Raw genomic sequence first — 14,977 nt, forward strand, 5'->3', positions numbered from 1 at the left:
CTTTCTCTCCTTTTTGCTCATTCTCTCCTTCTCTCTCCCCTTCCATCTGTCTCTCCCTACCTCCCTCAGTCTCCCCCTCTCCTCCTCCCTCTTCCTCCTCCTCAGTCCCTTCCTCCTTCTTCCTCAGATGCTTCTTCCCTCTTCCTCTCCCTCACTCTTTTCCTTCCTCTCCCTGAGTTTCTTCCTCTCTTTCCCTTTCCTTCAGTCTCTCCCTCCCTCAGTCTCTCCCTCTCCCTCAGTCTCTTGTCTCTCTCTCCTGCCCGAGTCTCTCCCTTTTTCTCCCCACTCCATCTCCCTCAGTTTATCTCTCTTCTGGGTGTGTGTGTTTTTGTGTGTGTATGTGTGTGTGTATATATATACATATATATATATATATATATTTTCCACATTAAAAAAAACTTGTTCATGAATGATTAAAGCAGCATTATTTATCAAACTCAAAAAAGTGCAAACAATCCAAAAGTCCACCAAAAGATGAATGGATAAAATGTGATAGATACACACACTGGAATATTATTCATCCATAAAAAGAATGAAGTACTGATACATGCCACACAATAGATGAACCTTGAAAACGTTATACTAAGTGAAAAAGGTCAGACACAAAAGGCCACAAATTACATATATTATATGATTGTATTTATATGAAATGTCCAGAATAGACAAATTCACAGAGACTGAAAGTAGGTGAATGGTTGCCTGAAACCGGTGGAGCAGGTAAGAAATTTCTTATTTCTTTTTATGATGATGTAAAATTCTGGATTAGACTGTGAAGGTTGCAAAACCTTGTGAATACACTAAAAACCACTGAATCGCACAGGTTTTGTTTTGCTTTTAGGAGGTACTTGGGATTGAACCCAGGACCTCATACATAGGAAGCAGGCACTCAACCACTAAGTTACATCTACTCTCCTAATCGCACAGGTTTCAATGGTGGATTTTAAAAGCACCCTTAGCGCATGGGTCATACATACAGAAACAGACTGCAGGCTGGACTTAGCCCAGGGGCTGTAGTTTGCCAACCCTGGTTTGGGCCATACATACACATACACACAAACAATAATGCACGCACACAAAGACCACAAATTAGAACATAGCCAAAGGCCTAAAACTTAACAGAAATTGAGCCAGGACTCAAAAAATTTATTTGATAACTAGATAAAGTTATTAAAATAGAAAGTCACAAGAGTCTGTTGAGTTATGCTCATTGCCACCAAACTCATAGTTGCTACTGAACTCTTGTGAAAGTGGACAAATTCTATAGACTGGCCAAAAAAAAAGACAAAGAAAAGAAAATGTGTGTCCTATTATGCACATCTTCTAAATACCATTCCCATGCTGTAATGCCAAAATCTTTTAAAAATTAAATCGAGCTATTTAGAAATTCATTTACTGGCACATTACCTGGAGGTACTAGCTGTATTAACTCAAATCTGGCTAAGAAGCCTGAAAAGGAAAAAAATGAGACTTTAATAATTGAGAAAACTGTCACAATTTTTAATTAATTGCTAAGTTTGAAACTGTCATAAGGTTCCATTTACATGATTAATAATAATTAATAAAAATAAGCGCCATATGAGCAAAGACTCGAGTATTTCTAAACCCAAAAACTAAGGCGTACAAGTGATAATAACTGAGTTGGAAAAATAGCATCCCCTCCCACAAGAAAAGAATTAACAAAACTGAGGCAATATTTTCTCTTAAAAAGGTATGCATAAAGGACTAAAATAACAAACTTTGCATCTTAAAAATTCAAAATCCAATTGTTTTCCATTAACATATAAAATTTCATCTTGCTTAAAACAGTGTGCCATACAACTATACAAATTAGATTAAAAATATAACATGTATATACCCCAAGTTCAAAATATGTTTAGAAACAGTACGCTCTTGAAAAATGTCAGTAAGGACAATAAAAAACTTCAAAATTTAAAGATAACTTAAAACATAAATGGCATAATCAAAAAATCAGTAAAGGCAGTTCCCACAAAATAATATTAGAATGAAAACATTTTAAAATATACAATAAAATTTTCCCTTTGCAGACTTACAAAAACATATGAAAAAAAAAACAACCAAAAAAAAAAAAAAAAAACCCAACCAAAAGTATGAGGACTATTTTTAAATGCCAAGAAACTAAAAGCCAAGACAGCGGCAGCCTGCAATTTTCAGTTTCCAAAATGGGAGAGGGAAATATATCCTTGCCAACTTTTATCAGTTGAATTGTGTCTCCCCAAAAGATATGTTCAAGTCCTAATCCCCAGTCCCATGAATATGATATTATTTGGAAATAGGGTCTTTGAAGATGTGATTAATTAAAATAAGGCCAAACTAATCTACTATGACTGGTGTCCTTATAAGAAGAGGGAAATTTGGACACACAGACATAAGGGAGTGTGCCATGTGACAAAAGAGGCAGAGATCATAGAGCTGCAGCTGAAAGCAAAGGACTGCCCAAGGACTGCCAATGAACCACCAGGAAGGAAGATGCAAGGAAGGATTCTCCATTATAGATTTCAGACTTCTAGCCTCCAGAACTGTAAGTCAACAAATTTCTGTTGTTTAAGGCACCAAGTTTGTGGTATTTTGTGACAGAAACCGTAGGAAACTAAGATACCAATCATCACCCCAATGGTAAAATGAAGCAAAAATTAATTTGTTTCAGACTCTCAATTCTTTACATTCAACTAATTCTCACCATAGCCCTAACAGTCAAATATAATGATTAGCCCCATTTTTATGAATGAGGAAACCGAGTCTCAAAGAGGAAGGCACAGTAACATAGGCAAGATCAGACCACTTCACAGTGACATAGCTGGATTTTAACCCAAGCAGTCTATCTCGAGGGTCTATGCTCTTACCTATAAGATACTTCATTGAAAAATCCCATTTTTCTACATGACAAGTTAATTAGGATGCTTGACAAAATACCTACAACTTTTAATTACCTGTTGGAATGGCATAACATACTTCATACTAGCTTTAAATATCAAGGACAGAGTAAATCACTCAAAAGTGGCCTACAGAGATGTTCTCCTCTTCTTTGAATGCTTCAGTCCATTACCTAAGGTTAATAATTGGGTACTAAAATGAAAATATCCAATCCTTGTATGAAATATGAAATACTGAATTTTTCTCTTGGATTTAAAGAGGCTTAAGGGAATCTGGGTTCTTACAGATGTGACTCATACCAGAGAGACACTTTACCTTCTGCTTTCAGGAAAGTAATGTTATAAATGCAGTAGATGAACTTAGGTGTTACATTGACTTTTAGAAGAGCCAACCACAAAAAACATCATAGGGCAAGGAGGATGTTTTATACCCAATTGCCATGATGTCTTCTGGAGATACACCAGTTTAGTGCTCAAAGAAATATATGTGGCCTTGAAAATTATGATGGAAATCTTTTGAGGTTGCTCCTCATACTTCTTTTCCTCAGTCTTCCTCAATCTACCTCTTAAATATTCATGCTTTTCAGAGTTATCTCTGGGTCTTTCTTCTTTTCATTCCCTAGGCCACCTCACCCACTGAAGATTTAATTACCGTTTATGTGCTGAAGACTCTCAAGTCTCTATAAATACTTTATATCTATGAGTTACGCACAATAGCCTCCTAATTTATTTATTTACATATTTATTTTTTGAGAATACCTACTTTCTAAAATGTCTGCTACAGCTCCAGGATCTATTGCAGTTTCAAATACCTGCAAAGCAAAATGGGAAAATACAATTTTAAAATTTTATTTATGATACTTTTAGAAACTGCATACCATATTCTTCCAAATAAGTAACACATATAAAAACCAACTACATAATAATTTAGGACTCAACAACAGCACATGTAACAGGTACTCTGGTAAAATTTCAACAAATAACAATAACAATTGCAAGGAAGTCTAAGATAGCTGAATCTAGAACATGCTTACAACTTCATCAACATGACAGAGTGAGACACTTCAGAGCTCTTTCCCCCCACAGAAGTTTTGAACAACCAGCAAAAACTGGCAGAAACATCTCTCCAAAAGCTCCAGAAAACAGTAAAACGACTACAGTAAAAGCATGAACACTGACTCAAGGAAAAGACTATTTAAAAGCAGCAGGAACTCATAGTACCCGGGCTGGCCCTCCCCAACTCCACACTCCCAGTATGGATCCCTGGTCCCAGGTCTACAGGGAGCAAAGTAACCCTCGTGCACATACTGGGAGCATATATGTCTGGCCCAATCTGTCTGGTGGTGGCTGACGGCCTTGCTGTCCCAGAACTTGCCCTGCAAGTAGAAAACAGTTCTACACCGAACTCTCTTACAGAACGCTGTGGGAGAGCAGTCAAGTCATGCTGCCTGGGGCAAGGAATTGCTGGCTGTAGGATGTCCAGTGCAGTGCTTGGGACTACATGGAAACTTTCCTTGGGAAGAGGGAACATTTAGAACAGTGTAAATCGTGGGGAGTTGGGGGAGGAACGAGAGTCCTTGGGCCACACCATGGGCCCGAGACAAGAGAAAGACTCAGGGAGGCTCCCATGCTTCTCTGAAGAAGAGTACTTACACAAGTCAATCTGCAAAGCCTGGGAAAGGTGCTTTCTTTTTATTGTTGTTATTTCCTGTCATTCAAGGAAAGCTCTGTAAAAAAAACTAGCTGGATACAAGCTTAAGGAACAGATGCCACAGATCTAAGTCCCAACAATAACACATTAAATATCAAAATGCCCAGGTTTCAAGAAAAGAATACAAGCATACAAAGAAATAGGAAGTGATGGCCCAGGCAAAGGAGACGATTAAAGCATTCAAAACCATTAATGAGGAGGCCCAGAACTGGACATTTCAGACAAAGTCTTAAAAATGGTCCTTGATATTCTCAAAATGCTAAAGGAAAACATGGACTAAGAACTAAAGGAAATCAGCAAAACAAGAGATGAACACAAAGAAACTATTCAAGAGAGATGGAAATTATATAAAGGAACCAAACAGAGCTGAGAGCACAGTTACAGAAATTTAAAATTCCCTACAGGATTTCAATTGCAAATTGGAGATGGCAGTAGAAAGAATCAGCAAATTTGAAAATAAGACAAAATCATTTAGTCTGAGGAGGTCAAAGAAGAAAGAGTGTAGAGAAGTAAACACAGCCTGAGGAACCTATGGGACACCGTCAAACGTACAAATTCATGTGTTGTGAGAGTCCCAGAAGGAGAAAAAAAAGAGAGAAGAGGGCAGAGAGAATATAAATAATGGTCAAAAACTTCCCAAATGTAACAAAAAACATGAATACACACATCAAGACATTTGAACTTCAAATAGGATAAACCCCAAATCTAAGACAACCATAATAAAACTGTAAAATGCCAAAGACAGAATTCTAAAAGCCACAAGAGAGAAGCAACATATTGTGTACAAGGAAGCCTCAACTAAATGAAGTGACAATTTCTCATCAGAAACCATGGAGGCAAGAGGCAGTGACATGACATATTTAAAGTGCTGAAGGCAAAAAACTTCCAATCAAGAATTCTAGATCCAGCAAACCTGTCTTTCAAAACTGAGATTAAGACGTTCCCAAACAAAAGCTAAGGGAGTTTGTCACCACTAGACTAGTCCTACAAGAGATGATAAAGAGAGTTCTGCAGGTTGCAAGGAAAGGACCATAGACAAGAGATTGAAGCCATATAAAGAAATAAAGATATCCAGTAAGGGTTATAACACGGGTAAATATAAATTCCAGTACTATGTATTTTTGGTTTGTAACTCCACTTTTTATTTTCTATGGGATCTAAGAGGCAAATCCACAAAATATAAAGATAAATGAACAGTTTGGGTCTCATATTACATAAATATGTAATTTGTGACAAAAACCACATAAAGGTGGATGATGGCAGGGTATAGGAACATAGTTTATGACTGCTAATGAAGTTTATTAAGCTGGTATCAAAGAAATGAGATTGTTACAGATTTAGAACATTACATTTAAGTCCCATGGTAATTACAGGGAACTATCAGAGAATATGCAAGATCATAGAATCAGAAATTAGAGTACAGGTTGCCAGGGGCAGGGGAACAGGAGGAACATGGAATTAATACACAGTTGGTATAGGGTTTGTATTTGAGGAAATGAGAAACTTTTAGTAATGGAAGATGGTGAGGGTACAACAATATTGAGCAAATGATTAGTCCCACTGGATGGTATGCTTGGAAGCGATTGAGACAGGAAAGTTGATGTTGTATACATGCTGCCACAATTTAAAAAAAAGAGGAACTAAAGGAAACAGCTGTGGCTTAATCAGTTGGACTCCTGTCTACCATACGGGAGGCCCTGGGTTTACATCCCGGAGCTCCTTGTGAAGGCAGGCTTGGCCGCACACTGCACAGCCTGGGCGCCACAGAGTGCTGCCCAGCCCACAAGCCCGTGGAGTGCTACTAGCCCACAAGCGCCAGGGAGAGCCAACTCAGCAAGGTGATGCAACAAAAAGGAAAACAAGCAACAACAGAGAAGAGCACAGCAAATGGACACATAGAGCAGACAGCAAAACAAGCCATGGGGGGAGTATAAATAAAAAAATAAATACAGACACAGAACGCATAGCAAATGGACACAGAGAGCACACAGCATGCAAAAACCTGCAAGGGGGGGATTAAAAAAAAAAAAAGAGCAACGAAAATGACAATAACAATTAATGGAATACACAATCCTGAATGGGAACTAACAAGGAAAGAGACAAAGCTCAAAGGGACATTACTGGGACATGTGAAAAAAATGTAAGGTTTATATCAACATAAAACTTCTTGAACTTGATAACTGCACTTAAATTGGTTACATAAGTAAATATCCTTTTTCTTAGGAAATGCACATGTCAGTATTAAGTGTTCAAGGAACATGAGGTATACAACCCACACCCAAATGCTTAGAAGATTAGATGGATGGATGGATGGATGGATAGATAGACAGGCAGACAGGCAGACAGATATATAGGGATAAATAGGTGGATGATATATAGAATGATACAGCAAATGTGGCAAAATGTTAAAATTGGTGGATCTGGGTATCTAGGGAAGTAGGAGTATGTTGGAGTTCTCTGTATAGCGTTTGTTTGTTTGTTTTTAAGATTTTTAATTTATTTCTCTCCCCTTCCCTCCCCATCGTCTGCTCTGTGTCCATTTGCTGTGTGTTCTTCTGTGTCTACTTGTATTCTTGTCGGCAGCGCTGGGAATCTGTGTCTCTTTTTTGTTGTGTCATCTTGCTGCATCAGCTGTCCATGTGTGCTGCGCCACTCCTAGGCAGGCTGCACTTTTTTTGTGCGGGGTGGCTCTCCTTATGGGGTACACTCCTTACACGTGGGGCTCCCCTATGCGGGGGACACCCCTGCGTGGCATGGCACTGCTTGCACAGCATGCATCAGCACTGCGTGTGGGCCAGCTTACCACACGGGTCAGGAGGCTCTGGGTTTGAACCCTGACCTCCCATGTGGTAGGCAGACGCTCTTTCAGTTGAGCCAAATCCGCTTCCCTGTTTATTTTTGTAACTTGTAAATTTGCAAGTATTTCAAAATAAAAAGTAAAAAAAAAAGGCACGACACTAAATGTAGAGTGGGATCCTTTTGGATCCTGGACTAGAAAAAGGACATTAGTGGGAAAACTGATAAAATTCTAATAAGACATGTAATTAATAGAATTGTATCAAAATACTGTGTTTTGATTTGTGTACTGTGGTTATCAAGATGTTAACATTAGGGGAGGCTGAATGAAGTATATAGTGAACTCCATACTACTTTTGCAAATTTCTTTAAGTCTAAAATTATTTCAAAATGAAAAGCTTAAAAAAAAAAACTTCGTTTAGTTGACCAAACCCTACTGTTTGTTGGTAAAATACATCTGGTATCAAGCTCAAAGAGTTTGAGACAAAGAAAAATGCTGGGCATCAAGGAATACTCATTAAATATTATTAACTGACTAAATGCCTTCACAAGGGAAGCCGACTTGGCCCAGCAGTTAGGGCGGGACGTCTACCACATGGGAGGTCTGCAGTTCAAACCCTGGGCTTCCTTGACTCGTGTGGAGCTGGCTAATGCGCAGAGCTGATGTGTGCAAGGAGTGCCCTGCCACATAGGGGTGTCCCCCGCGTAAGGGAGCCCCACGTGCAAGGAGTGTGCCCTGTAAGGAGAGCCACCCAGCGCCAAAGAAAGTGCAGCCTGCCTAAGAATGGCACTGCACACACAGAGAAATGATACAAGATGACGCAGCAAAAAGAAAGAGATTACCATGCCGCTGACAACAACAGAAGCAGACAAAGACGACGCAGCAAAAAGACACAGAGAACAGACAACTGGGGTAGGGGAAGGGGGGGGGAGAGAGAGAGTGAGCGAGAGATAGAGAGAGAGAACTTCACAAGCAACTGGCTGTGCTCCAAAGAAACTTAAATAAAAATTCTATCAATGTGTAGTACAAAATAAAATCCAACTGCTGGCAGCACACTCCAAACAGAATCCCAGAAACAGGAAAGAGAGAAAAAGAGAGAGATTCATAAGTTTCAAATATACAATGAAGAACAAGAAAAGGATTGTTATACCTGTAAGATATTGCCAAATCTACTTCGTCCTTGAGATAAAAAGGCTTAGGATATGCCTGACATATCATGTTCTTCCCTGAAACTCCAGAATCCTTTAGGAATCAGAAAGTTTTCACAGTAGATTTTCAGGTCTTAAAGTTCTGATTTCAGTGGTGCTTAAATTTAAGTATGGGGAAACGGACTTGGCCCAGTGGTTAGGGCGTCCGTCTACCACATGGGAGGTCCGCGGTTCAAACCCTGGGCCTCCTTGACTCGAGTGGAGCTGGCCCATGCGCAGTGCTGATGCGCGCAAAGAGTGCCGTGCCACGCAGGGGTGTCCCCGCGTAGGGGAGCCCCACGCGCAAGGAGTGTGCCCCGTAAGGAGAGCCGCCCAACATGAAAGAAAGTGCAGCCTGCCCAGGAATGGTGCTGCACACACGGAGAGCTGACACAACAAGATGACGCAATTAAAAAAAACACAGATTCCTGTGCTGCTGACAACAACAGAAGCGGACAAAGAAAGAACACGAAGCAAACAGACACAGAGAACAGAAAACTGGGGTGGTGGTGGGGGGGCAGGAAGGGAAGAGAAATAAATAAATAATTTTTAAAATTTAAGTATGGTTAAAATCTGCTCTTGATCTAAAGCCAACTCTGTTTTAAAGACAAGAATTGAGGCTTCCCCTGTAATCCACTTTTGTCTTACTGACTTGACTTCATCAAGCAAACACAGGTTTGTCTTGTTCTGGACCTAGATCATTTCAGTAGCTGCATTCCTTTACTCTATCCAGGTTTAAGGCTTTTTGCAAGTGCGATCAACAGGAACTATTCCAAACACAAAGGCTCATACATTCTTTACAAATAATTTTTCTCCAAATGTTTTAGAATATTCAATTCTGAATTACTAAAAGGCCCATGGAATAAAAACTGTATTTGCTATTTTCTACAAGTATTTGCAGCCAGAGAACGAAATATGTACAAGAAAGCTGGAGCTAAGTGGAAGAAAACTAGAATATGAACCTCAAACAGTTCAGACAATAGAGGGCAATTTTCCAAAAATTTAAACTAAAGCAAAATTGCATTTAATTTACTTTAATTTTTTTAAAAATGAAAAATGGTCCCCTGATATGTTTGGCTAGTAATCTCAAATGTATACAGTCTTGCAACAGAGGAGTTTTAGCATTTGGAGTATGCTGCTGATGCTCCCTCCTCTCTTTTACAAGTCAAGGAAGTAGAATTCCGTGACCCCAAGGTCATTTACAGATTTATCATTCTGGACCGCTATGATTTTGTATCTTTGGACTTCTTATAAAAATATTTTAAATGTCTTTTACAGAAGACAATTCAAAGCTGATAAACTAAAAAAAGGAAAATCTTGGGACAAAAAAGGCATTTTAGCCACATTTCAATACTACAAACATCTAAAGGAGGGAAGTAGGTTCCTTTAGATTCTGATTATATGTTCCAAGGTAATAGTCATTTATTCCTTGCCTACCTTATCTACCCAATTTGGTACACTCCTTATTAAATCAATAGGCTGTGGTTTGTGAAACTACTGTGTACAACCCTACTCTTCAGAAAATCAAGCCCCATCTCCTCTCCTATCCTCAGGTCAAAACAGACAGATGCCAATTTCTGGGTACCAACTTCCAGACCTTTAAAAGTGATATGCTCAGCCCTGGAGCATTCCAATACTTATCCCCCTCCCCAAAAGAACCATCTCAGTGATATTGTTTGAAGAAAAATTATTAGACTTATTAAGGTTAAAATGGACTCCATCTCCAAATTCCTAAAGAGACACTCCAGACATTGTCAATGACCACACCATAATGAAATTAATATTCTATCAAATACTGACTTGGCCATTTATAAACGTTTTGGCTATTTATACCATAATCAAATTCATTAGAATGGAATCTATCCTTTATCATTGTATCTAAATAAACCAGGTATGATCTAAGGAAACACAGTAAATCCGAAAAGCCTTCTGGATTGGCTACAGGATTTCTGCTTTAAGGTGAGCCATAACTAATTTGTTGATAGTTTTTCATTATTTTTCTGGGTCTAAAAGGTTTATAAAACCCTCTAGATTACTAATAATCCCTTTTATAAATATAATTCAACTGCTTCTAACGCCTCCAAGAACACTCAGAAAGGCTCTTTGCTCTAGTTAAGAGAGTGCCACGGGAGTTCCAAGAATAGAAAACATTGACCAGGGTTTTAGCATTAGGTTGACAGAACTTGGCTCAGACCTGAGATGCAAAAATAAGTCCTCCAACAGGCAGACTATGGTTTTGCACACTGTGCTGAGGTGGCTTCAGGTAATTTTTAAAAAGAAAATTTACAAAATATAAGAACTTTCTTCAAAAAACCAAATGAAAATGTTTCGATCACCTTCTGAAACCTCATGCTCTGCTGAATCACAATAGGGAACACAGGGGGAAAGCAGTCTGTCTCCAGGTACTGATTCAGGATGTAGACCCCAAGGTATACATCTTGTTTGCCAGGCAGGAACACCCCTGGGCAAGAAATCTTAAAAAGAAAATAAGTAAAGACATCAACAAAAGACAGTAGAAAATAGTTTTTGTGTGTGTTTAAATAATCGGGGCTCTGTTTCTCCTATTATTCTACAGATACTGTCAAATTGCCCCCACCCCCGGAAATCCCGCACCTGTACCTCCCCAGCAGCAACACCTTTCCCAGTTCCTCCCTCGAATTGGAAATTCCCATTTGTTGCCACATCTCCGCCAGAGGTCACAATCGCGCTCTTGCGGACTCCTATCCCCGCCCCAACACCATCCGAGCGCGGAAGCGGAAGAGGCTGCAAGACCCGGAGGCCTCTCTAGACAGACCGGGTCCTGGGATCGCGGCTATCCGCCGCAATGCCGAGCCCCCGGAGGAGCGCCGAAGGACGTCCGCTGGTCGCCTCCGCCTCCAGCAGCAGCAGCCCCGGCAGCCCTGCCCATGGCGGCGGCGGCGGCAGGTTCGAGTTCCAGTCCCTGCTCAGCAGCCGCGCGCCGGGTGCTGACCCCACCTGCATGCGGCTCCGCGCCTCCGAGAGCCCTTTGCTCCGCCGCGGCTCCTTCCCCCTGACCGGGTCGGGTCCCTCACAGGCGTCCCCATCCCCGCTGCCCGAGGAGGACCGCATGGACCTGAACCCGTCCTTCCTGGGCATCGCTCTGCGCTCACTGCTGGCCATAGACCTGTGGCTGTCCAAGAAGCTGGGAGTGTGCGCCGGGGAGAGCTCGTCCTGGGGCAGCGTGCGGCCCCTGATGAAGCTGCTGGAGATCTCGGGCCACGGCATCCTCTGGCTGCTGGGCACCCTCTACTCGCTGTCCAGGAGCGACAGCTGGGCCGGGCGCGAGGTGCTGATGAACCTGCTCTTCGCTCTACTGTTGGACCTGCTGGTGGTGGCCCTGATCAAAGGGCTGGTCCGCAGGCGCCGCCCGGCTCATAACCAGATGGACATGTTTGTCACCCTCTCCGTTGACAAGTACTCCTTCCCCTCAGGCCATGCCACAAGGGCCGCGCTAGTGTCACGGTTCATCCTGAACCACCTGGTGCTGGCCATTCCTCTGAGGGTGCTGGTGATACTGTGGGCCTTCATCCTGGGCCTCTCTAGAGTCATGCTAGGGCGGCACAACGTCACCGACGTGGCTTTTGGCTTTTTCTTGGGCTACATGCAGTACAGCATAGTGGACTATTTCTGGCTCTCACCACACAATGCTCCCATCCTCTTTGTACTGTGGAATCAACAATGACACTATCTCATTGATTATGGCACCAGGAGATCTGAAGGTTTCTCTTCCAGATGATGCCCATAAACCAGCAGCCATCCTGCTTAGATATTTCAGGCTTCCTTTGGGATTTCCAGTGTCACACCATCTTCATGTGTTGCGAGGGCTGGAACGTGTGCTGGCCATTACTAAATACAGCCATATTACAGAAAGCAAAAAAAAAAAAATCCCTCTAGTTTCTATTCAACAACTGTCTCCAGGACAACTGCAAAGAACCAAGCTGATGTGATTATAATACTGTTTTTTTTAAAGTTGACATCAGTAGAATTTGTGTTTGTAGTAATCCTATAAGCCAACATAATCACTTGTAAATTAAATATTGAAAAAGAAACATGATCTTTTATTCTGTAAATGTATATGCAGATGAGTCACATACCAACAATTCCAGTCCTTACCCTGAAGTAGGTTATATACAATATTTTTTTAAGATTGATTTATTTATTTCCCCCTTCCTCTTCCACTCCCCCTCTCCCTGCCCTGCTGTTTTTGCTGTCTGTATCCATTTGCTGTGTGATCATTATCTATTTCTCTTTTGGTCTTCTCATTTTTCTCCTCTAGGATTCACCGGGATTCAATCCTGGGGACCATGATGTGGAGAGAGGTTCCCTGTTAGCTGTGCCACCTCAATTCCTGGTTTCTGCGGTGCTTCACCTTGACTCTGCTCTTCATCTCCCATTTTGTTACATCATCATCTTGCTGTGTGACTCCTTTGCGCAGGCACTGGCTCACAGCAAAGGCACTCAGCTTGCGACGCGGGCACTTGCTTGCCACATGGGTACTGACTCACTGCGTGGGCATTAGCTCACCACACAAGCACGCTTTCTCTTCTTTTTCACCAGGAGGCCCCAGAGATTGAACCCAGGTCCTCCCACATGGTAGGCGAAAGCCACACTTGAGCCACATCCGCTTCCCTTATACACTATTTTAAGAGTAAGAAGTTCTGTTTATTCCCTGAAGGTCTGTTGACACAGCTGGGAGATTTCCTCTTAATCCTGATATTCTTGGTAAGGTTTTCTCTTTTTTTCTTTTTTTTTTTTAATTGTCTTTTCCATCCTTGCTGATTGGGTAGAGAGAAGAAAGATATAGTACTTGTCTCTCTCCCCATCCCTCTACACTCTCAAGAAAATCTTTAATAATTATCCCCCCCCTACTACTCTCTAATACTGTCTTTCGCATTCAGAGACTATGCCAAGAACTTAGAGAAGAAACATGTAAAAGAGGACAAATATAAGGTACCCATAGGAAAGGATGAGACTATGGCCTCATGCTTAATTCTGTTGATAACCAATAATGTGACATTACAAAAAGCAGAGAAGCTAAATTGCTGGCGAACTGAGAGTTCCCCACTGGTATGACAGGAAATGGGGACCCACTGCCGAGGATCTCTACTCAATAAGGAATAATGCTCCCCAGTGAGGGTAATAAAATAGAAAAATGTGATTCTCTTTGATGTAAGTATAAATTCTCTCACGTATACCACAAGGATTACCCTGAATACTGTGGTTTTTCATTGGGAATTTCCATTTCCCTGTTTAGAGCACACTTTAGGTTACAGTATTTAACTTGAAATTCATCAGGAGAAACCTGCTGCTGTACCATTCACAAGGTATAACTCCTAAATTTCTGTTTCCATTGATCATTACATTTAAAGCAGTTAGTCCATGGTACCTCCCCAAATCACAAAAGAGTGATTATTCATTACTCTTCATTATTCTTTGATCAGATAAGAACATTAAGGAATGTGCTTTAAATGCTGCTCTACCTAAAAGGAACCTTTGGATTTCTTGTGGAAGTGATGTCTTAGAAAAATCTTAATGACCAATTATTTTGGCTTTTATAAATAGAAAGGATTGTGGACTTTGATCTATCATACAAAGGTGCTGATAGGGATCTAAGAAAATGGCTGTGAGAAGTAGGTTCTGATTGTGTGGAAGGGTTTTTTAAAAGTCATAACTTTTGAAGAATTAGAGGCACAAAGAGGTATACCTACTACTCAGAAGAAAAAAAAATCTTTTGCATTCCTACCATACCCTGAACTGTGACTTCCTCTTCACTTGCTGAATCAGCCAAACTGTGAGGCTCAAAATGGTTTGTGATGTTTTAACCTGAGGGAGAGGCTTTCTTTTAAACACTGCAATATTCAGGCCAGTGGAAGCAATATTTCCTTCTCCAGAATCCACAAGTCTGAATAAAGGGGGGCTCAAAATTAGGCTTACTTTCTGCTTCATGGATATACCTCTGGAATTCCCCATCTTAGTTGCTGGGGCCTGCATTTGTGGGCTTTTAAAGCACAGACCAATTCACCTGACAATTTTTGGAGCATCCCAAGTACTGTAGAGTACGAAACTGATTTATTTGTTAATTAAATGTACACTGAGAAATGCATTTTAAAATGTGAAATAAAATTAACCATGGAAACGGACTTTGGCCCAGTGGTTAGGGCGTCCGTCTACCATATGGGAGGTCCGAGGTTCAAACCCCGGGCCTCCTTGACCCGTGTGGAGCTGGCCATGCGCAGCGCTGATGCGCGCAAGGAGTGCCCTGCTACACAGGGGTGTCCCCCGCGTGGGGGAGCCCCACGCGCAAGGAGTGCGCCCGTGAGGAAAGCCGCCCAGCGTGAAAAGAAAGAGCAGCCTGCCCAGGAATGGCGCC

The 14,977-nt window shown here is 41.3% G+C and overlaps 2 protein-coding genes across 8 annotated transcripts in view; one reads left to right on the top strand and one right to left on the bottom strand.

Moving 5' to 3' along the window:
* Positions 1-14,977, bottom strand: part of SPATA6L (spermatogenesis associated 6 like) — an 82,413-nt gene that overhangs the window by 65,866 nt on the left and 1,570 nt on the right. For 3 of the 7 annotated variants that reach the window (XR_011649396.1, XM_058301798.1, XM_004457404.4), the window contains 3 exons: positions 10,923-11,060; positions 3,655-3,703; positions 1,405-1,446 (listed from right to left, as the gene is read on the bottom strand). Coding sequence is in view for 6 of the 7 variants with exons in the window: in XM_058301798.1 (XP_058157781.1) it covers positions 1,405-1,446; positions 3,655-3,703; positions 10,923-11,060 (229 nt within the window). In the remaining variant the exon portion in view is untranslated. Of the gene's footprint in view, positions 1-1,404; positions 1,447-3,654; positions 3,704-10,922; positions 11,061-11,205; positions 11,314-14,977 lie in introns of those variants that run through there. The other 4 variants (XM_058301801.2, XM_058301800.2, XM_058301799.2 and 1 more) reach the window with 4 other exon arrangements.
* Positions 11,327-12,656, top strand: PLPP6 (phospholipid phosphatase 6). Its single transcript, XM_004457405.5, has one exon. The coding sequence runs from the start codon at positions 11,411-11,413 to the stop codon at positions 12,287-12,289; it is 879 nt and encodes a 292-aa protein (XP_004457462.1). The 5' UTR covers positions 11,327-11,410; the 3' UTR covers positions 12,290-12,656.

The sequence above is a fragment of the Dasypus novemcinctus genome, chromosome 8 (assembly GCF_030445035.2).
Source record: "Dasypus novemcinctus isolate mDasNov1 chromosome 8, mDasNov1.1.hap2, whole genome shotgun sequence".
In the NCBI taxonomy this organism is placed as follows: domain Eukaryota; kingdom Metazoa; phylum Chordata; class Mammalia; order Cingulata; family Dasypodidae; genus Dasypus; species Dasypus novemcinctus.

What these genes read in the sequence shown, in the direction of transcription:
- PLPP6 (XM_004457405.5), top strand. Translation starts at nt 11,411, where the DNA reads ATGCCGAGCCCCCGGAGGAGCGCCGAAGGACGTCCGCTGGTCGCCTCC.